The following is a 20839-nucleotide window of genomic DNA, read 5'->3' on the forward strand; positions in this document are numbered from 1 at the left end:
TTTTTTATGTGGTGCTGGGCCACAACCCCAGCCCCACAACTATATTTATTTATTTTTGGTGGTGCTGGGGATTGAACCCAGGGCCTTGTGCATGGGAAGCAAGCACTCTACCAACTGAGCTATAGCCCCAGCTCCTCACAACCACTTTTTGAAGGACATGATGAGAGTAATGATAAAGATAATGATGATGATGGGAATGATGACGGTAAGCAAATGTGGGCTGGTTTTTCATTTCGTTTGTTCTCTTGAGCATTTACCATTAGAAACGATGTGTATTTCACACTATGGAGAGCCAAGCATGAATGACTCTCCCCCTAGTGGGCAGGCAGATAATTAGAAAAAACAGGGCAGTCCTAGAATGTTAGCTGGTGACAGGGCCTGGGGGTGGGGGGCAGTAAAGCAGAGACAGAGATGGGGAGCGTTGGGCAGCAGAGGGACAATGACTGGGCCACACGACATCCCCTGGAGAGAAGGGCCCAAAGGACACAGGCCTGAGGAGGTCGCTAGCCTAAAGTCTGGCTAGGGGGCTGGTTGGAACCGTGGGCTGCAAGGGCTCCGTCCAGGAGTGGCCCTGACCTTGGAGGTGGGAACCTGACAGGCCTCTGTCGCTCTCTTGGTGATGGGGGGGGGGCATCCAGGTGGTTAATGACTGACTTAGGCCCGGGGGTCTCTAAGGCAGGAAATGAGTCAGCCCAGGTCAAGGGCAGAGCTCTTGTCCCCCTGAGGGTTTAATAAAGTTGCAGGTGTGTGTGTTTGGAGAGAGGGTGACCAAAGGGTTAATAAGGTGAGGTGGGGGCTCCGGCTGGGGACCTTGAGTGATGGGGGTGTCCAGCGGCGGGTGTGGCTTCTCGGGACTGGAAGCCTTTAGTGGGGTGACGATCGGTGTAAGGGGGTGCGGCAGAGGAGGGGTTAACGGGGGCGGACCTGGCGGGGCGGGGCCTGGGCCCGGCGGCCGGGGCCGGAGACCCGGGGAGTCGCCGCCGTCCTGCCCCGCGGGGGCGCCCGCTGGGTCCCCGCGCCGCGGTGGAGCGGGAGCCGCGCGCAGCAAGAGGCGCCGCCGGCCGCCCCGTCCAGCCGCCGCGCAGGTAGGTGCAGGTCCCGGCGCAGCCCAGCTCCTGGCTCCCGGCCCCTCGGGGGGCTCCCGCGCCGTCCCGGGCCGCCCCTCTCGGGTGCCGGCTGTCCCCGAGCTCCGCCGCTGGCTGCCTCCAGGTCGGTCCCCAGCGCCCGCGGGTGTCTGACGTCTCTGCGGCGCTGGTCCCCGGCCTCGGCGTGACTCGCCCTCTGTGTCTCTGCACGTCTCTGTGCCCGTTCTTTCTCCCGGCCTCTCTCTCCACCTCCTGTCCCTCTGTGCCTCTGCGTCCCTTCCCTGTCTCTGTGGCCTCTGTCGCCCTGCCTCTTGCGGAAGGCTTCATCTCCGTGGGTCTCCCTGCCTCCGTCTCCATCTCTCTTGGGATCTGAACACCTACCTCCGTGCCCTTCGCGTCTGCCTCTGTGTGGCTCCCTCTCCATCGCTGGGGTTCCTCTCTACCTTGCACCCCGTTTGTGGCATCTTGGGTCCCGTGGTCATCTCCATCCAAATCTTAAGGCATCCTGGAACTTTCTGGGGAGTGGCTTGGGACTGAGGTAGGGGGCAGTGGAATTATGACCTGGGACAAATGGACTCCAAGTGACACTGTGACTCCATTCCCCCTTCACAGTCACCCCACTGCTCCTGAGCTCCCACCCACCCCACCCTCTGATTTCAGGAATTCCTGGCTGAGGGGTGGACTTCCTCCCCCACTTCCTCCCTTCCAGGATTTGGCTGGGCAGCTCTTAACTCCTTCCTGCCTCTGCCTCACTCCCCTTCCCCGTAAATGGGACACCCCTACCCAAAACCAGGCTGAAGGGCGGCTCTAGAAAGCAAAGTGTGATGGTCTGTGGGTGTGTGTGCAGCCACCTGCCGGCATGCTCCAGCTGCATATGCATTGGGGAATTTGTGGGCACAGATGGAGAAGATGAGGGTCACCCCTAGGACCCCCTGAAGGACCCCACCTGCCCTACTCCACTGGAACCCACTAACAGAGATCCCACCATCTTTGTCTCTGAATGAACTTGACTTCATATTTGGGGTGAAGATGGGAAGATTTTCCTTTTGGGGGGGGGGAATCCCAGTAGAAAAGGGTGAGAGAGATGGAGGGGGCGGGACTCCCAGGACTCTAGGAATCCTGTTAGTAAGAAGACTTGAATGTGGACGACTTTCAGTGGAAGGACCCAGGACATTGGAGGGGAAGAGGAGGGATTTGAGATCCTCACATCAAAGCTCTCAGCATATTCCCATCCATCCCTCCAAGCAGATGAGTCTTGAAATCTGGCCATTTGCAGTGTTCACAGCTGAGGACTCTAAAGGACCCTCAGAGCCATCTAGGCCAAGCCCCCCATTTTATAGATGGGGAAACTGAGGCCCAAGAGCAGACATCCCCTTAGTGTGTCAGTACCAGGCTGGGGACTCTTGTTCAACTGAAGCCTAAATCTGGAGATCTGGCTTTCTTTGCCCAAGATCCAGAGAATTGGCTTCTTTTACTGTCACTAAGTCAGATTAATTAAGAAGGTCTTGGCAGTAAGAAGGGAGGGGTGTCAGGGTGAGCATGAACAGCCACAGTCCAGAAGGGAGGGTTTCAGGAGCAGAGAAAAGAAAATATTTCCATATTTCCAACACCATGCTGGCAAGGGACCGAGAGGGGCCGCAGCAGCTTGGGTTTCAGAGAAGGAGGAAAGAGAGGAAGAGAGGTGGGGGAGTGGGGGAGTGGGGATCTCGACTGTCCTGACCCTCCCCACGAAGCCCACTGTGCCCTTGGGACAGGGCCTATAATTTGGTTTGTGTCTAGACAAATAATAACTCAGCTGGAGCAAGCAGGGAGGGACAGGGGAGCCCGCTGAGCGAGGGTAGGGAGGCAGCCAGCTTCGTGTTCCTGGGGGTGAGAATTTGGGGGCAGGCGGAGAGGCCAGCATCGCCCCGGCCTCCGGGAATGAGTATCTCAGACTCCCGCAGTCTTGCCTTCAGGCTGCTGGAAGGTTAAAAAACGGAACAGATCAGGGGGAAAAAAGAGGAAGTGGGGCTCACCTATTTAGAGTATGTTCCCATTTCTGTAAAAAATAAAAGGGAAATGCGTATTCATGTTTGCTGGGCAAAGATAAAAATCACCCAGGTTTTAATAATAGATTATGAAAGTCATAGAATGTTTTTTCAAAAAATCATAGAGCGTTCTAACAATAGAACTTTAGAATCTTGGAATGCGAGTGTCCTGGAATATTGGAAACTTAGAAGGGCGCGCTCACAAAGCCGCCGTGATAATAATAATCGCATAGGGAGCGCGAAGGCTCTAGAATGTTATAATAGAACTAAGCCGTGAACGGGCTGAAGATAGAACCTGAGGATCTGAGAACCACTGGCGTCTGGAACATCAGAGGGGGACATCTGAGCATTCCAGTACCCCTGCTGGGTGCCGAGGGTACAGGGGAGGATAGAGACTGCCCCCCAGGTAGAAATGGGGAAACTGAGGCCCAGCAGGGAGGTTGGGGTGGCCCGACTGTCCCCTGGTTTCCGCCAACCGGCCGCCAGGGCACCAGGTGGGGAGCGAGGCTCAGTGATCACATTTCGTCCCTAATGAGCAGACCGGAGCTGGCCAGTCCCCTGGGGCTGCTGGGGGAGGGGGGTAAGCAGGAGCCCAGAGAGGAGGCTAAGCGGGAGCCGGCTGGTGGCGCGGGTTTGGGGACAAGGCTGGTGAGTGTTGAGGGGGGGTGTGGGGGGGCGGCATCACTTCTTCCTCTTGTCCTCTCCACTCTCCAAGTCCTTGAGCTTCCTGGATGTGGGGTGGCTGGCCAGCCCAGGGAGTTATTTGGCCTGAGCAGCTGAGTGGGGGGGATCCGTCTCCCCTGTCCCCCAGTGTCACCCCACCAAGAGTTTCTCTCTCTTGCTCTTCTGTAAGGAGAGAGTGAGGACCCAAGTGGGGGTGGGGGTTGTGGGAAGCTTCCTGTGGGCTTGAGATTTGGGGGTTTACCTTCCCAACAAAGCCTGAATAGGGGAGGTGACATAGATTTCAGGGTCTTGGCCCTGGAACTGAGCAGGTGAGGGTCACTGAGATACTGCAGGTCACTTGCTTTTTTTGTGGTGAGAAGCTCCATATTTTCCAGAAGATTCTCAAAGGGGTCAGAGACGTCTTTCCCCCCAAATGTGAAAAATGACAGAAATGCAGAAATAAGAAAAGAAAGCCATTTAGGAAGGAAAGTGCTTAACCGGCTCATTTTCTTGGGCCTCAGTTTCCCCCTCTGTCTCAGAAAGAGGTCAGAAATAGCTGTGCACCCGGTTGTCACATACGGGCCTGTGGCATGGTGGAATTCTAAGAGTCTGACATTTTTTGCTGACTTTGGGGGGGTTTCATGGTGGACAGATGCTGGGTGGAGGAGGACAGAGGGTTGACTTGGAACACCCTCCTTCTGCCCAGCACCCCCAAGACGTAGGTTGGCTGGGGAAGGAGAGGGGTGGGCAAGACTGGCTCTCGGAGGAAATTAGCAATGGGAAATGTATTTCCTCTGACTGCCGGAAATGTCTCCGGTCTGTCTCAGCAGAGCCCTGGGGTCTAGGGAGGGTGGGGCAAGGGGCTTCCCGCTCTAGTGGGTGTCCCCTGCCATTACCAACTGCCTCACGCCTGTCTCTGGTCTCCAGTGACTGTGGAGTAATAATTGTTCAAACGCTGCACGCTGCAGTGGCTGGCCAGTCTCCACTCAAAAACTGTGCCCCCTTTTGCAAAAGGACACACTGAGGCTCCCGAAGGAAAAGTAATTTCAATATGTCACAGAGGAAGGAGGGAGAAATCAGGGGCAAACAGAGGGGCGACCCTGGGGTAGAGAGAGGGAGGGAAAGGGAACCCAGGAGTGACAGTATTTTGAATGACTTGGTCTGGGTGGGGGCTTCAAGAGGAGCGAGGGACTGGGTTGTACTGGTCTAGTCAGGAACAACCACAGTCCCTGCCCATTGCCACAGGACTTAGAAGTCTCCGTCATGAGTCTAGGGTGGGGACAGCAGCTACTAGAGGACCCCACAGGGGGCAGGAGTTACTGAGCAGGGCTTAGCACTGACCTTTCCAAGTCAATTAGGAAGCCATAGATCCTGCCTTTTCCTTCCTCCCTCCCTGGAGCCCCCACAGGGACTCCTCTGAGCCTGGGGTGCAGCCTTACAGGGGAGGATAGGGAGGTGTAGTGGGGGATGGGTCGGCCAGCACTGAGGTCCTCCTTAGGGCCTCTGAGTGGCTAGAATGGCTTCTGTGAGTACTTATTGAGCACCAACTGTTTGCTGGGCCTGTCCTGGGTCCTGGCCATAGGGAGTCAACAAGACCCACAAGGTCCCCGCCCTCCTGGAAGGCCCATCCTAGACAGATGGACAGATGCAAACAGACCAGCCACGGGAGATGTCAGGAGAGGGTCCTGGGGTGGTGGGGACAAAGTGGAGAGGGATGCCCTCAGAGCCTGGAAAGATGGGAGAGGTAGCCGGAGGAAGCAGCAGCCAGACGGAGGGGAGAGTAAGAAGAAAGGGTCTGAAGCTGGGAGGAGGGTCACGGAGGAGGTGGGACTGGAGGAGGGGACAAGGTGGGCTGGGCAGAACCTTGCCATCGGGGCCAGGAGTTTGGATCTTACTGCAGGTCCATTTGGAAGGCACCGGAGGGTTTCAAGCAGGAAAGTAGCAAGCGCTGGTTTCCACGTTACAAGGTCTTTCTGGCTGCCAGGTGGGAGGTGAGCCAGGCGGAATGGCAGTCAGAAAGCAGGTGGCGCAGGGCTGGCATTCAGGAATGCGCGTCAGGGTGGTCCATCTGTTCCTCTCTCTGGGCCTCAGTTTCCTCCTCTGTCCAGTGCACTCAACCAGTGTTTGTTTGTTTGTTGGTACCAGGTGCTTAGCCACTGAGCCACATCCCCAGCCTTTTTCCTAATATTTTATTTAGAGATGGGGTCTCGCTGAGTTGCTCAGGACCTCATGGAGTAGCTGAGGCTGGCTCTGAACTTAGATCCTCCTGCCTCAGCCTCCAGAGCTTCTGGGATTACAGATGTGTGCTACCACAGCTGGCTAACCAGCGGTTTTCTTTTCTTTTTTTTTTTTTTTTTTTCTTTTTGGTACCGGGGATTGAACTCATGTGCACTCAACCACTGAGCTACACCCCCAGCCCTATTTTGTATTTTATTTAGAGACAGACAGGGTTCCACTGAGTTGCTCAGTGCCTTGCTTTTTGCTGAGGCTGGCTTTGAACTTGCGATCCTCCTGCCTCAGCTTCCCAAACTGCTGGGATTACAGGTGGCGCCATCGCACCCAGCCTAACCAGTGGTTTTCAAAGTGTGACCTGGGGATTCTTCAGAGGTGGCCTCTTCATCCACCTCATTTCACCCAGAACATGGGGCGCTTTCTTCTTTGGTGTCTTAGATTTCACTTACAATTAGGATCTTTTTTTTTTTTTCCCCTTCACATTAAAAAAAATGAACCATGTGCAGACCTAGACCCTTCAAAGGAATGGCTTTCAAAGTGCCTGTAACTCAGGACATCGCTGTCCTTCTCTCTGGGGCTGACGATGGTTGGGGACATGGTCCTTGACTGTCTTTTGCCTTGAATTTGGATCATCTCAGAACCAAGGAGATGGTGGGCCTGTTTCTCCCTTGAGAAGGTGGAGAAGAGACAGTGAGGCACATGCTCCCTGGGAGACCGTGGCTGGCCAGCCTCCACTCAGGACTTGCCCTTGCTCCCTCACCCTGACCTTGATCAAGTCCAGAGGAGGCTCTGTCCTTCCCCCAGCCCTCTGCTATGGTTCCCAGTCCCTTTTCTATCCAGTTATTCTGGAAACGGAACAAATTGGAAAAACTGGTCAAAGGGCTGAGAGCAGAGACCCCCCATCAGGACCCTGGACAGGTCTCCAAATGACTCAGTGCCTCAGTTTGCCAAAAAGGGAGAATAACTACTCTCCTTCTGCCCTTCGGCAATTCTTCAAAATTTAAATGAAATAATGATAGAAGGGCTTGGATCAGGGCCTGCCTGTGGGTGTTCTTACACCATTACCATCATCATCAAGAATGGGGTGCCCTTCCTGGGTCTCAGCACCAAAAAATGGGGTGCCCTGACACTGTATCCATAAATGTTTACTTATTAGGTGTCAATTAAAAGTAAAATAAAACTTAAAAAAAAAAGAACAAGGCTCCTTGGTCAGGGCTAGGAGGCTGGTCCCAGGCCCAGTTCATCACTGCTTTGCTGTGCAACCTTCAGGAACTGACCATCCTCTCTGGACCCCTTCTTTTACCTATGAAGGGATAGGGTTGGACCAGTTTGGTGTTTCCTGAAGTATGATTCATGTGCCTAATTTTTGGCATCTTGGAGGAAGTTCTAAAATCTGAGTCGGTCTTTATTTGAGTATCTGTTTTGGCGGGGAAACCTGGCTCTTCAAATCAGTGTTCTCAGCGCTCTGTTGCTTAGGATGGGGTTCAGGCCGACGCTGTCCAGGGTCTGCCTTCTGTCATGTGCAGGAGTTGGGGAGGGGGATGGGAGAAGTGGGTGGGATGTCCACGCTGCCTCATCACTGTCCTCTGTCCCCACAGGCCCTACAATGTCAACTCTGCCTGGAGTCGTGAGGTAGGGCCACTTCATCCCAACCCCTCCCACCTGGCAGGCCCCAGCTGGAGTCCCTCCTCTGCCCCCTGACCCTCCTCTGATCAGCCCCTCCTCACCTCCTTCCTGTTCCTAGCAGCCCTTCCCAGTCCTGGCCTCCCTACTTGCCCACAGGACCCTCTACTTCTTGGTGACCATAGTGATTTCCTTATTTCCTGCCAGGATCCCGGGAGATGACAGCACTCCTGCCGGTACTGCCTCATCTTTTCAATTCTCCTGCCATCTCAACGCTGTCCCATAGATTTCCTGTGCGTTCTAGAACATTTCATTCCACCAGTACACTTAACTTCCTAGGTCCTCTATAAGCATCACCCTCTTACCACCACCGGTGGATGCCTTCATCTCCTCCACGACCTCTTCCCCCATCGGGTTGTCCCCTAGCCCAGACTTCCTTATTTATGCCCTGCTTGGTTCTACCGACACCCCACAGATAGACCTCTATTGATCCCACCATTCCCAGATCTTTCTTTCGGGGTAGCTCCTCCTCTCTCCTCTCAAGCTTTCTCCTTCCCTGCCAAGCCTGCCTCAAGGTCCTCCCTTCTGGGTGACAGCCTCCCACCATGTTCCCCTGAGCCTCCAAGGAGGGGCTCAGGGGGCCCGATGGCCTCCCGCCCCCCACGGCCGGGAAGCCCCGTGGGCCAGGGGAAGCGCCTCGGAAGCCCTGGTGCCGAGGATGGGCAACCGCACATGGGAGGGCTGCCACGTGGACTCGCGCGTGGACCACCTCTTCCCGCCGTCCCTCTACATCTTCGTCATCGGCGTGGGGCTGCCCACCAACTGCCTGGCCCTGTGGGCCGCCTACCGCCAGGTGCGGCAGCGCAACGAGCTGGGCGTCTACCTGATGAACCTCAGCATCGCCGACCTGCTGTACATCTGCACGCTGCCGCTGTGGGTGGACTACTTCCTGCACCACGACAACTGGATCCACGGCCCCGGCTCCTGCAAGCTCTTCGGCTTCGTCTTCTACACCAACATCTACATCAGCATCGCCTTCCTCTGCTGCATCTCGGTGGACCGCTACCTGGCCGTCGCCCACCCGCTGAGGTTCGCGCGGCTGCGGCGCGTCAAGACGGCCGTGGCCGTGAGCTCGGTGGTCTGGGCCACGGAGCTGGGCGCCAACTCGGCGCCCCTGTTCCACGATGAGCTCTTCCGAGACCGCTACAACCACACCTTCTGCTTCGAGAAGTTCCCCATGGAGGGCTGGGTGGCCTGGATGAACCTCTACCGGGTCTTCGTGGGCTTCCTCTTCCCCTGGGCGCTCATGCTGCTGTCCTACCGGGGCATCCTGCGGGCGGTGAGGGGCAGCGTGTCCACCGAGCGCCAGGAGAAGGCCAAGATCAAGCGCCTGGCCCTCAGCCTCATCGCCATCGTGCTGGTCTGCTTCGCGCCCTACCACGTGCTCCTGCTGTCCCGCAGCGCCGTCTACCTGGGCCGCCCCTGGGACTGTGGCTTCGAGGAGCGCGTGTTCTCCGCCTACCACAGCTCGCTGGCCTTCACCAGCCTCAACTGTGTGGCCGACCCCATCCTCTACTGCCTCGTCAACGAGGGAGCCCGCAGCGATGTGGCCAAGGCCCTGCACAACCTGCTGCGCTTCCTGGCCAGTGACAAGCCCCAGGAGATGGCCAATGCCTCTCTCACGCTGGAGACCCCACTCACTTCCAAGAGGAGCAGCGTGGCCAAAGCCATGGCGGCCACCTGGGCAGCAGTTCCGCCCTCCCAGGGGGACCAGGTGCAGTTGAAGGTGCTGCTGCCCGCACAGTGAACCTGCCTGGGCAGAGCCCCATCCTCCCATCTTTTTCCAAACCCCTTCTCCCCTAGTTCTGGTGTATGCAAATTGTATGTAAATAAGGCTGTGTTAATATTCATAAAATACAGGAAAATAGGAAAAGAATGGAGTCTGTGTGTCCCTGGTCAACCATCCTCCCACTCTGTGACCCCCTAACAATTCCAGTGAACTGTCCCCAGCCCTGTGCTGGGCAGTCTGGTGAACAGCAGTGACCCTTGTCCCATGGGCTCTCAGACCCTGCCACCGGGGTCTTGGAGGCCTTCCTGGAGAAGGGGATGGGTAAATTAAGTCAAATATTTGGTTTTCAAAAGGTGAAGACAAAAAGGAGAAAATTAGGATTATTTACAGCACGGAAGTAAAAATCTGTGACTCAAGGGGAAGATGGAGAAATTTACTGACTATATAGTCATCACCTTTGCTCTTGTGACACTTCCTGCCCCCTGGTCATATCTGGGAGACAGTGATAGAGCAATTCTGAGATTCTAGATAAAAAGCATTCTCCAAGTCAGGACTGAGGAAGAGGAATATCAGAAACCAAGTGAAAGGCAATCAGGGTAGATTGCCTGGAGGCAGTGTGAGCAGCACAGGCTTAGGCAGGAGGCTCCACAGGAGAAAGAGTACATTCATTCATTCCATCCACAGAGATCTATGCCTGGCCTTGGGCCAAGTTGGGCTAGGGACGCAGCAATGGGAAAGCCCTGGCTCTGCCTGTCCTCACTGGGCTCAGAATAAACAAGTACAAAAATGAATACAAGCCAGGCTGGGGCAGGAGGCTCACTGGGCCCAGAAGTTGGAGACTAGCCTCGACAACATACAAATCCCCATCTCACTGAGTGTGGTGACACATACCTGTAATCCCAGCTGGGGTTGAGGCAGGAGGATTGTAAATTCAAAGCCAGCTTCAGCAAAGGCCAGGGACTACACGACTCAGTAAGCCCTGTCTCTAAATAAAATACAAAATAGGGCTGGAGACATGGCTCAGTGTTTGAGTGCCCTGAGTTGAATCCCTAGTACCAAAAAACAAAACAAAACAACCCATTGAAAAACACCACTACCTCTAATGAAAATAAAAATCAGCTGAGCATGGTGGTGCAGGCCTACAATCCCAGCTACTCTGGGGGTGGAGGCAGGAAGATCTAAAGTCCTAGGTCAGACTGGGCAATTTAGCAAGACCCTGTCTCAAATTAACATTAAGCGGGGTAGGGGTGTAGCTCAGTGTAGAGGCTTGCCTGGGATGCACAAGGTTCTGGATTTGCTCCGCATACTGGGGGAAAAAAAAATGTATGGAATTGCTAAGTGGAAAGGTGAAGAATAAAGCCAGTTGAAGGGATTAGAAAGTGACTGGGATCTGATCTAAACTGGGGGCAGAGGAGGGCTCACTGAGGAGGATTATTAGCAAAGACCTGAAGGAAGTGAGACCATCAGCCCTGTGGGAAGAACATTCCAGACAGAAGGAAGAGCAAGCCCTGGGCTAAGAGCATCTGGATTCTAAGGGACCATAGCTATAGCAGTGTGGCTGCCGAGGGAGGCAGGGCAAAAGGAGTGGGAGATGAGACTGGAGGGGCACAGGCAGGGCCCGCCGGGCCAGTAAGTCTCTGCAAGGACTCTGTCTTTTACTCATGGGGGCCATGAGGGGCTCTCAGCAGAGAACTAGTGTGATTTAAGTCAGGATCCGGCCGGCTGCTGCATGGAGCATAGAATATGAGGTGGAGGTGAAGGCAGGAGCCCGGAGCCCAGGGAGGTGACTGCAGACTGGAGGTAGGAGACCTCAGTGCTGGCAGGGAGGGAGGGGGGTGGGCTGAACAAGGAGCAGTGGCCACCTTTAGGATTTATTTTGAAGGAGTACTTGGATGGAGGAGGTGCAGAGGCCTGTGGGGTTGTGTAATATGAGCCACTCACCCATTCCGGGAAAGGGTGTCCCGGAGACCTGAGTGGAAAGGGCCTCTGGGAATGATCCAAGGCCTCAGTCCAAGGCAGTCAGTGGGGAGGCTGGGCCAGGGGTCCAAGGTCTTGTGGATGGTGAGTCAATGCTGGGGCCACCCTGGACTCCCTCTTCCCTCCACATCTGTGCATTTGTTCCCACGCCCCAGGGTGGCCAACGCTGCCTGCCAGGACTGATGGTGTCCCTCTTCCTCTCCTGGCCTCAGGGGTCACTAGGAATGACTGTTATTCTATAACCAGGCTGGAGAGAAGGAGGAAGCAATGGCTTTGATAGGCCTGGTCCCTCCCAAGAGATCTCTCTCCCTCCCCCCTCCCAAAGGGTGTGTAAACAGGCTGCTGAGATGGAAGAGTCCCCTACACACACACCCTTGCCCCAGAAGTTCCAGAAGAGGTTCCTGGAAACCCTTTGAGGAGAAAGAGAGGAGTGGAGGGGAAGGAACCTAATGAGGAAATGTGGAGGGGGCTGAGGTGCAGTAGGGACGAGCAGAGTCCAGAGGGGAAGGAGTTAGGTTTTGGTGTTGGGGTATCATGAGGAAGGGCTTTCTACTGTCCCATCACCATGAAGCTGCTGGGATAGAGCAGTCGGGCTGGGAACTTCTTCAACACATTTCCCTAGGAGAATCTGGTGGAAGCCTCAGTACCCTCCTCTCACCAAATGCTCATTCATTCAAGAAAATGTTTTTAAGCACCTACTATGTGCCAGAAACTGTATTAACAGCTAAGAAACAGTGGATTATACATCAAAAAGTCACAAACAAGTTTCCAAACCAATCATGGGGGTTCTTGGGCTCCATGAGATCAGAAGGTGGTCTGGAATTCTTTCCATCCTCTGTCCTTGGTTGGCCAGTCTGTAAAATAGGAAGAGGGCTGGTCCCAAGTGGATGATGGGCTTTAAATAGGCCTCGGCTCCCTCAATTTGGTCCAGAGGGATGCTGGCATGGGTTGTTTTTATGGAGTCCACATACTTGATTTAGGGTATCTGGTTCACACAGTGCCTCCATTACAAATGAAGGAACCCAGGTCTCTGGGAGGCAGGAACTTGACAGCACGCTCAGAGAGTCAGAGGATGCTGGGGAAAACTGGAGGGGCCCTGACCATCCTGAATGGTTTCCTTCACCCCGTCCTTCTGCCTCCCCTGCAATCACTCAACCACCCACCAGCACTCCACCACCCAGCCATGTCTTTCAACCCCTTCCTGACCTTGTTTATATGATTTTGCTCCCTGCTGGATAAGGGAGGGCAGTCTGGGACTTGTCCTTAAACTCCTTCCTGAGCCATCTCCCTGGGGACCCTCACCCCCGAAAAGAGGAAGTGGGGCAGCTTGAGAAAGGGTTTTATTAGCCAAGATGCCGCCATCAACTCTGCAGAGGGTGAGAAATCTTGCGCGCCACCCTCTGCCTCTCTCTGGGCCTCAGACAGTCAGTTGCCTGGGGAAGGGACAGAGGCTAGCTGCTTCTGGGTGTGGAATGCCCCTCGGGCTGGAGTCAGCGATATTAACGCTCATACCCCTAGAGCAATAAGGGCTGCTTACTGAGTGCTTTCTATGTCACTGGCACCATTCCATGCACTTAATGGGATTCACTACTATGTTTTATATTCAAGATTCGCATAGAAGCCTCACAACAATCCAATAAGGCAAGTGCTATTGGGTCCCATTAAGTAAACAGGAACAATGATGTCCAGAAAGGTTGTCACTCCTTCATTATCACACAGCAAATAAATGCCGTTTTTCCTCTCTGTACTCCCAAGGAGGGCTCTAACTTGTGCAAGACGGTGTAATTGGGGCTCATTAGACCTAATCAGTCTAATTAAGAGCCTTCTTTGGGCGTGAAAGGCTCCTCAGTACGTGACATCACGCAAGAGCGCAGTGACATCACGCCACGCGGGACTCGAGACTCCATCCACGCTCCCGCCAGGAGCCGTTTAACGGCAACATCCACAGTCGCCTCATTTCCGCCCTAATTTGCATATTCAACGAGCAGACGTCGAGGCGCCAGCGTCGACGCGGTGGCGTCACGGAGCGCCCCTGCAGTTATCCCCGAGCGTGCGTACGCACGCACGCAAGCACGCGCGGCCGAGAGGGCGGGGGAGGAGTGGAGAGGTCGGAGGCGCCCCGCCCAATCGGCAGGATTGCGCGTGCCCAGTGCGACCGCCAAGATGGTGGTAGGCGCGTTCCCCATGGCGAAGCTGCTATACCTGGGCATCCGGCAGGTCAGCAAGCCGCTTGCCAACCGCATTAAGGAGGCTGCCCGCCGAAGCGAGTTCTTCAAGACCTATATCTGCCTTCCGCCGGCTCAGCGTGAGTCCGACCCCTTGTCCCTCCAACCTTTCCATTCTCCGACCCCTCTCAGGTGGTTGCTCAGGGGATGGACTTCTCTCCATGACCAGTCACAGCCCGAACCGGCAAAGTCCTACAGCCAATAGGGAGGGCTCCTGAAAGAGGGACCTGGTGGTAACCCAATGGTGAGGACAGGCTTGGAGTAAGAGGTGGGAAGGGGCGTCACCGCGCGAGATTAGAATATCAGCCAATAGAGGAAGAAGCTGTGGAGACTGACGTCAAGGCCAGCCAATAGTGTGGGGAATGGGAGCAATTTGGGCGGGGCTTTCCAGGACGGCGAGGAGCTAGGGGCGGGTATACGGGGTAACCAGTGTCGGGTCTTTTGCCTAACCATCCTTCGGTGACTTTGCTCTCAAAGCTTCAACCCTTGCCTTAATTTCCCTTCTGCCCCGGAAGTGGGAGATACTTATATATCATTTATTAGAACATCGGCGTGCTGTATAGTGTTACTTCGTAAAATACACCTAATTAAAGGCGTGGTGGTGGTGGTGGGTTAAAGTCTTCAGTTTGAGGGTTTGACTTGAATCTGGCGAAGGGGAATTTAAATCAGAGTGGACATTCATCTGTGTATTCATTAATTCTCTGATGCACCGTCCATTCATTCAGTATACAGATCGACAGGCCTTTTGCTAGACACTAGGAGATACATGTCAGCGTCGCCCATAGTGGTCAGGGAGCAGGGAGCACTTGAGTTCATTGGACCCAAGGGCTAGAGGGGAGCTGCCTGAGCTGAGTTAGAAGGGCGTTTGAGCAAATGCCCAAAATATAAGCAACTTTAAAAAGATGATCTATGTGTCATAGGCCGATGGGGGCATAAAATAAGAGACTTTAATGTAAGTTACTGTGTTAGGGAACCAGCATTTCACCAAATATTACCCATTACTTCATTTAGCTTGTATTTTATGATCATCTATTCTGTTCCAGAACTTGTGCTGACAGAGCTTGAAACAGCAGGGTCCAGGTGGACATGGTGGCACACACCTGTAATCCTAGAGACTGGAGGCCAAGGCAGGAGAATCCAGTTTGAGGCCAGCCTCAGCAATTTAGTGAGGCCCTAAATAATTTAATGAGACCCTCTCTCTCAAAAAAAAAAAAAAAACCCACAGGGTCCAAGATGGTCCCAGTTACTATCTTTAAGGAACTCTGGGTCCAGTGGAGACAGACCCATCCTCCAACAGTGACAACCCAGATGAGCCAAGCTGGAATGGGGGAATCTCCTTGTGTACTGACCTGGCATGAGGTTCAGTGAGGGCTTCTTGGGAGAGGAAATATCTGTACTGGGACTTGAGGATTGAGGAGAGTTGCCCCAGACAACACAAAGGCGTGGTGGTGGTGGTGGGTTGTAGTCCCTTGTTGAGGCCAAGGGTAGAGCGTGTGCCAAGGCCAAATGGTTAAGAGGAGCCTTTTTTCTCCTATAAAGTCGAGAATTCTTTTTTTTATATAATTATTATTTTTAATACTATTTATTTATTTATTTATTTATTTATTTATTATTATGTGGTGCTGAGGATCAAACCAGGGTCTCCTATGTGCTAGGCAAGTGCTCTACTGCTGAGCCACAACCCCAGCCCAAGGTTGAGAATTCTTGATCCTTTGGTGTTTGATGGAGCCTCTGTCAGGGTTGCAGGTCTTAGAAAGGAAAAAATGTTAGGTCCCATAGTTACTTACCAGAGTGCTTTCATCTCATCTATCCCATTTGACCCTCACAACTAATTTGTCCTAATGTCAGGAAGCAGAGAGGACTTCCTCCATTGTATGAAGGAAAAGCTGAAGCTTGGTGGGGGGCCAGAAGTGAATGCTGAGCTCATACAGGAGGCTTGTACCAGAGGCAGGAGTTGGACTCTGGACTCCCATACCTCATCTGTTTCCTGCCACTGCCTTTCTTCCAAATACTATGACATGTCTTGCACTGTGGTTTAGAAAATGACTTCTGGAGTCAAACTGACATGGATTAGAATCCTGGTCCCACCCCTTCTCAGGCTGGTGCCTTTGGGCAAGTCATTGAATTCCTCTGATCCTGTTTCTTCTTCTGTATAAAGGATATTGTATAATAGCAACATTTGTTGGGCAGTTACTTTATTTCAGGCTGAGTGCTACCAAGCACTTATGGGATTAAATCCTTACAGATCATTATGTAATACTTACTAGAATTATTCTCATTTTATGTACATACTAATATAAAATATATATATATATATATATATATATATATACATATATATATACACATATATGTGTGTATATGTATGTGTATGTGTGTGTATATATATATACACTTTTGTGTGTGTGTGTGCTGGGCATTGAACCCAGAGGTGCTTAACCACGGAGCTACATCCCAGCCCTTTTTATTTTTTATTTTGAGACAGGGTCTTGCTAAATTGCTTAAGGCCTCGATGAATTGCTGATGCTAGCTCTGACCTTGTAATTGTCCTCATCCTCCCAAGTCACTGGAATTACAGGCATGTGCTATCATGCCCAGCTATATATGCTTTTATGTTATAAATAATATTGTGTTATTGTGAGAATTCATGAGTAAATGTTAAGTCAGTGTTTGGCACCAAGTCAGGGCTGTTGTGTATGTTATAGACGTAACAGAGAAGAAAAGCACTGGGTTTGATCCTCAGCACCACATAAAAATAAATAAATAAAATAAAGATGCCCATCTACAACTAAAACAAATTTTTTTAAAATAATATTGATAGCAGTATTACTTAATATGTAGGTCTTTGGTTGTTCCCAAAGTTCCCTTTTTAACAATCGTTTATTTTTATTCTTAATTTTAATCCAGGGTCTGCTCAGGGATCATGTACTACATTTGATTATCATGCCCTTTTCATACCCTTTAATCTACAATAGAGTTGGGCAGTCCAGCCCACTACTTGTCTTTATAAATAATATTTTTATGGTACTAGTGATTGAACTTAGGGGTGCTTAATCGCCGAACCACATCCCCACTCCTTTTTATTTGAGGCACAGTCTTGCTACATTGTTGGCTTTGAACTTGTGGTCCTCCTGCCTCAGCCTCCTAAGCCACTGGGATCACAGGCATGGCATGTGCCCCCATGCCAGCTGTAAATATATTTTAAGTGGTAACACTGGCAGGTCTGTTTGTTTCCATATTTGTTTGGCTTATGTAGGAGTCATGGGAGCTTCCCTTCTCTCTCTCCATGGTTTGATAATTGAGCCTTTGAAAGACCCATAGACGATTAACAGAAGGTATTGGCATAAAATTGATCTGGCACTGGGGTGCAGCTCAGTGGTAAGGCATGTCTTTAGCTTGCTCAAGGGCCTGGGTTCCATCTCCAGCACCAAAACCAAACCAAACCTATTATAATGCACTGGACATCACATGAAAAATAAGTGAATTCTTATGAAGCTGGTGAAATCGAAGTCCTTTCCATAAGAGAGGGCAGGCGAGCTTGAGTGCAGTCCAGGAAGAGCAAGTGCGTGTGGAAACTCAGATGAATAGGTGATGGCCTGCCTGGACTGGACGTGAACCTCGGAGCTCCTCGCCTGGCTGCTGTACCTGGAGCATCTGCCTTCGGTCAGATGGAGGAGACTCGAGAACCCCTCCTAGCCTCTGCTGCTCCTCCTGCTCTAAGCCATCAGCGCACCAGTGTGGTGTATTTTGAGATGTTAGGTCCTGGCCGCCTTCACCCACGATGCTAAGCTGTTTACCCTCTGGCCCTTTACAGAGACAGTTTGCTGACCCTGCTCTGGAACGTATCAATGCCCTTGTGTTTCATGACATTGACCCCGGGAGCCAGTTGTCCGTTAGTGTGCCACTGTCTGAGCTTCCTAAGTGCTTCCCCTAATGGTACTCAACTGTGCGTCTTTGGCAGGAGTACAGCGGGCGATGACATGTCCTGAGGCCAGCCTGGGTGGGGAACGGGCTGGTGTTTGTCTGTGCCGTCATTTGTGGAGGTAACTTGGATCCCTTAGTTACAGTGTTGACAGTGAGGGGAGCCCTTCCTCTTCCTCTTTGGGGGAGCGGCCAGTAGAGGGGTTGGGTGGTGGAGCTGGCAGGATGTCTTGGGGTGGTGGGAGAGAGCAGACTGCAGGGCCACTGGACAGAAAGGAGCCGGAGCTCGATTTGGGTCAGGACCAGTGGAGATGATACTAGACACTGGAGTGCCCTGGCTGATTGTAGTCACACCTTTTAAATTATGTCCTTGTCATCTTCACACTGCAGATTGCCCTTTGCTCCGATCTCTGGCCAGGGCAGTAGCAGAGTTGGAATTTCCCAGAGTCAGTGGCAGCTGTGTGCTCTGGGTCACACCCCACTCTGGACATGACCAGCACATCCAGCGCCTGCCTTTGGCTGAGGCTGCCTTGACTCCGCAGGATAGCCCCTATGGTCTTCTCCTGCCAAGGCTAGAGCCGTGGCTCTGGCTGATTGAGCTAAAGCAGGAAGTGCAGAAGCAGGAGCCCGGCTGCTGGGAGGCAGAGATTTCCATCTGCATTTTCTTGGGTGCTGAGGATGGAGCCAGGGCCTCCTTGGGAAGCACTATGCTGAGCCGCACCCCAGCCCCAGATTTTACTAATCAGAGAACTCCTGGCAGAGGAGTTAAAGAGGTTGCTGGTGGCCAAGCTGGTGGTGGGGGGGATGTGAAGCCCCCTCATGATGTCTCCAGGGGAACTGGGCTGTCTCTGGGTAATGAGAAGCGTCCAGTTCGTTTCTGCTTATTCCTTTAGAGTGCACCAGTCATTTGTCCATTTAACACACACACTAGGTAGAATAGTAGTCAACTTTTCGTCTATAATAAAATACCTGAGGCAGGCCAGGGAAGGGAGGGGAACCAACCCTCTTAGAGCAAAAGAAAGCAGGGAAAAGAGCCACGAAGGGGACTGAGCACCAGAGCCATGGATACCCGGGGGACATTTCCAGTTTCATATGGCCTGTGGGGAGGGACCCAGGCTGTGAGGAAGGTGGGCAGGAGCCTCCTCTGCACACCTGGTGCACCCCAGGCGTAGCTCCAGACGGTGGAGATTGACCCTCTATGGAGAATTCCTCCCTTGGGCTCAGCCTGCATTCTCTTGAAGGTCCTGGAATATAGCAAGTTGGGAAGGAACCCAGGTTTGCTGTGCCCTGAGTGCCTGCAGTCCCATAGGCGCCAGGTCACAATGAAAAAATATGTGCCATATCCAAGAGCAGGCACCACGAGCAAGTGGGAAGAAACCACACGCGCGTGGAGAGCTGCAAACATGGTGGATCACAGAATTCTCAGATGTGGAGCTAAAATATTTTCATTTATACATTTAAAAGAATAAAAGAGATAATAAAACTCAGGTTAAATAAAAAATTCCCAAATTCCCAAGGAGTTAGAAAGAGAGCCTCATAGGACTTTTAGAAATGACAGAACACAGCTCAGGGGCTGGGATTGTGGCTCAGCAGTAGAGCACTTGTCTGGCATGTGTAAGACCCTGGGTTCGATCCTCAGCACCATATAATTATAAATAAATAAAATAAAGGTAATGTGCCAGGGCTGGGGGTGTGACTCAGCGGTAGAGCACTTGCCTAGCATGTGCAAGGCCTGTGTTTGATCCTCAGCACCACATAAAAATAAAATAAAGGTATTGTGTACAACTAAGAAAATAAATATTTTTTTTAAAAAAGGTATTGTATGGGCTGGGGATGTGGCTCAAGCGGTAGCGCGCTCGCCTGGCATGCGTGCGACCCGGGTTCGATCCTCAGCACCACATACCAACAAAGATGTTGTGTCCGCCGAGAACTAAAAAATAAAAATATTAAAAAAAAATAAAAAAGGTATTGTGTCCAACTGTAACTAAAAAAATAAAATATTAAAAAAAACATAGCTCAGTAGGAAGGGCTAGCACCCTAGCCCTTCCTACTGAGCTATGTAGTACAGCACTTGCTTAGCACACACAGATCCTGAGTTCCACACCTTGCAGAGAGGAAGGACTGGACACTAGAGTAAACATGGCTGCCAAGAGGGGGGGTGAACCAAAGAGACATGATCTGAAGGAAAAAAGTGGCTTTTGATACATATCTCTATCCCAGTGACTTGAGAGGCTGAGGCACGAGGATCACGAGTTGAGGTCAGCCTCAGCAACTTAGCAAGACCCTATTTCAAAATAAAGAATAACAAGGGCCAGGGATGTAGCTCAGTGGTAAAACACCCATGGCTTCAATCCCCAGTACCAAAAAAAAGTGGCTTTGTGGTCTGCTTTCCTGAGATGTCCAGAAGGACACCTGAAGGTCCTGACTGTGGCTGGATGTTTTTATTTTTAACAGTCTCCAGACTGGACAGTGTTTGAAGATCATTTCTGTACTCTATTTATAATCTCCAGAATGTCATATCAGTTCTGTTGTGCACCAACACACACACACACTTAGAAGGAATGACATTAACAGTATTTTAAAATAAATATTTATTTATGACCCCCCCATATTTTTGCTCATTTGAAAGAAATTTTCCTATTCAGACTTTGATAAATGAATTTGGAAACACGTGGTGTGATTACAGCTGTCACAGCAGGCAAAGACAAAGTACTAGAAATATGCTGCCTTTTCTCTTTTTTCTTGGCCACTGGGGTCAAACCCTGGATGCTCTACCCCTGACCCGCTACGGCCACACTCCTTTTAGTTTTTTATTTTGAGACAGGGTCTCCCTGAGTTGCCAAGGCTGGTCTTGAACTTGTGACCTCCTGCCTCAGCCTCCTGAGCAACAGGGATTACAGGCGTGTGCTCTTGCACATTTTTCAGTCCCACTTTTTTTTTTTTTTTAATGTGGTGCTGGGTATTGAACCTCAGTCCTACTTTTTATTATGCAGAGGTATTTGTTGGAATTTGCTCATGCACTTGATATTAAATCTTCAGTCAGTGGTGTTTGATCAGAAGTGTTTGTTTATTTGTTTATTTATTTATTTTTATTAAAAGATATTTAAACTTAAGTTTTAGGCGGACACTATATCTTACATTTACGTGGTGCTGAGGATTGAACCCAGTGCCTCGTGCATGCTAGGTGAGCACTCTACCACTGAGCCACAGCCCTAGCCCTTTATTTTATTTTTTAATATATGACAGCAGAATACATTTCAATTCATATTACACATATACAGCACAATTTTTCATGTC

General features: G+C 51.8%; 2 protein-coding genes across 2 annotated transcripts in view; both read left to right on the forward strand.

Moving 5' to 3' along the window:
- The first annotated feature begins 1004 nt into the window (after positions 1–1004).
- Positions 1005–9520, forward strand: Gpr4 (G protein-coupled receptor 4). The gene is made up of 3 exons (XM_026403810.2): positions 1005–1085; positions 7606–7639; positions 7838–9520. Exon 3 carries the CDS (start codon positions 8349–8351, stop codon positions 9435–9437), a length of 1089 nt encoding a protein of 362 aa, XP_026259595.1. The 5' UTR covers positions 1005–1085; positions 7606–7639; positions 7838–8348; the 3' UTR covers positions 9438–9520.
- A 3235-nt stretch (positions 9521–12755) lies between these two features.
- Opa3 (outer mitochondrial membrane lipid metabolism regulator OPA3) overlaps positions 12756–20839 on the forward strand; it is a 37611-nt gene continuing 29527 nt past the window's right edge. Inside the window, exon 1 of the mRNA XM_026403771.2 lies at positions 12756–13701. Within this exon, the coding sequence (XP_026259556.1) occupies positions 13560–13701 (142 nt within the window). The 5' untranslated portion in view covers positions 12756–13559. The remainder of the gene's footprint in view (positions 13702–20839) is intronic.

Source organism: Urocitellus parryii, chromosome 15, assembly GCF_045843805.1.
Source record: "Urocitellus parryii isolate mUroPar1 chromosome 15, mUroPar1.hap1, whole genome shotgun sequence".
NCBI classification, from domain to species: Eukaryota; Metazoa; Chordata; class Mammalia; order Rodentia; family Sciuridae; genus Urocitellus; species Urocitellus parryii.

Bases quoted from the DNA above. Each gene is read 5' to 3' on its own strand.
- Gpr4 (XM_026403810.2), top strand. From the start codon at position 8,349: ATGGGCAACCGCACATGGGAGGGCTGCCACGTGGACTCGCGCGTGGAC.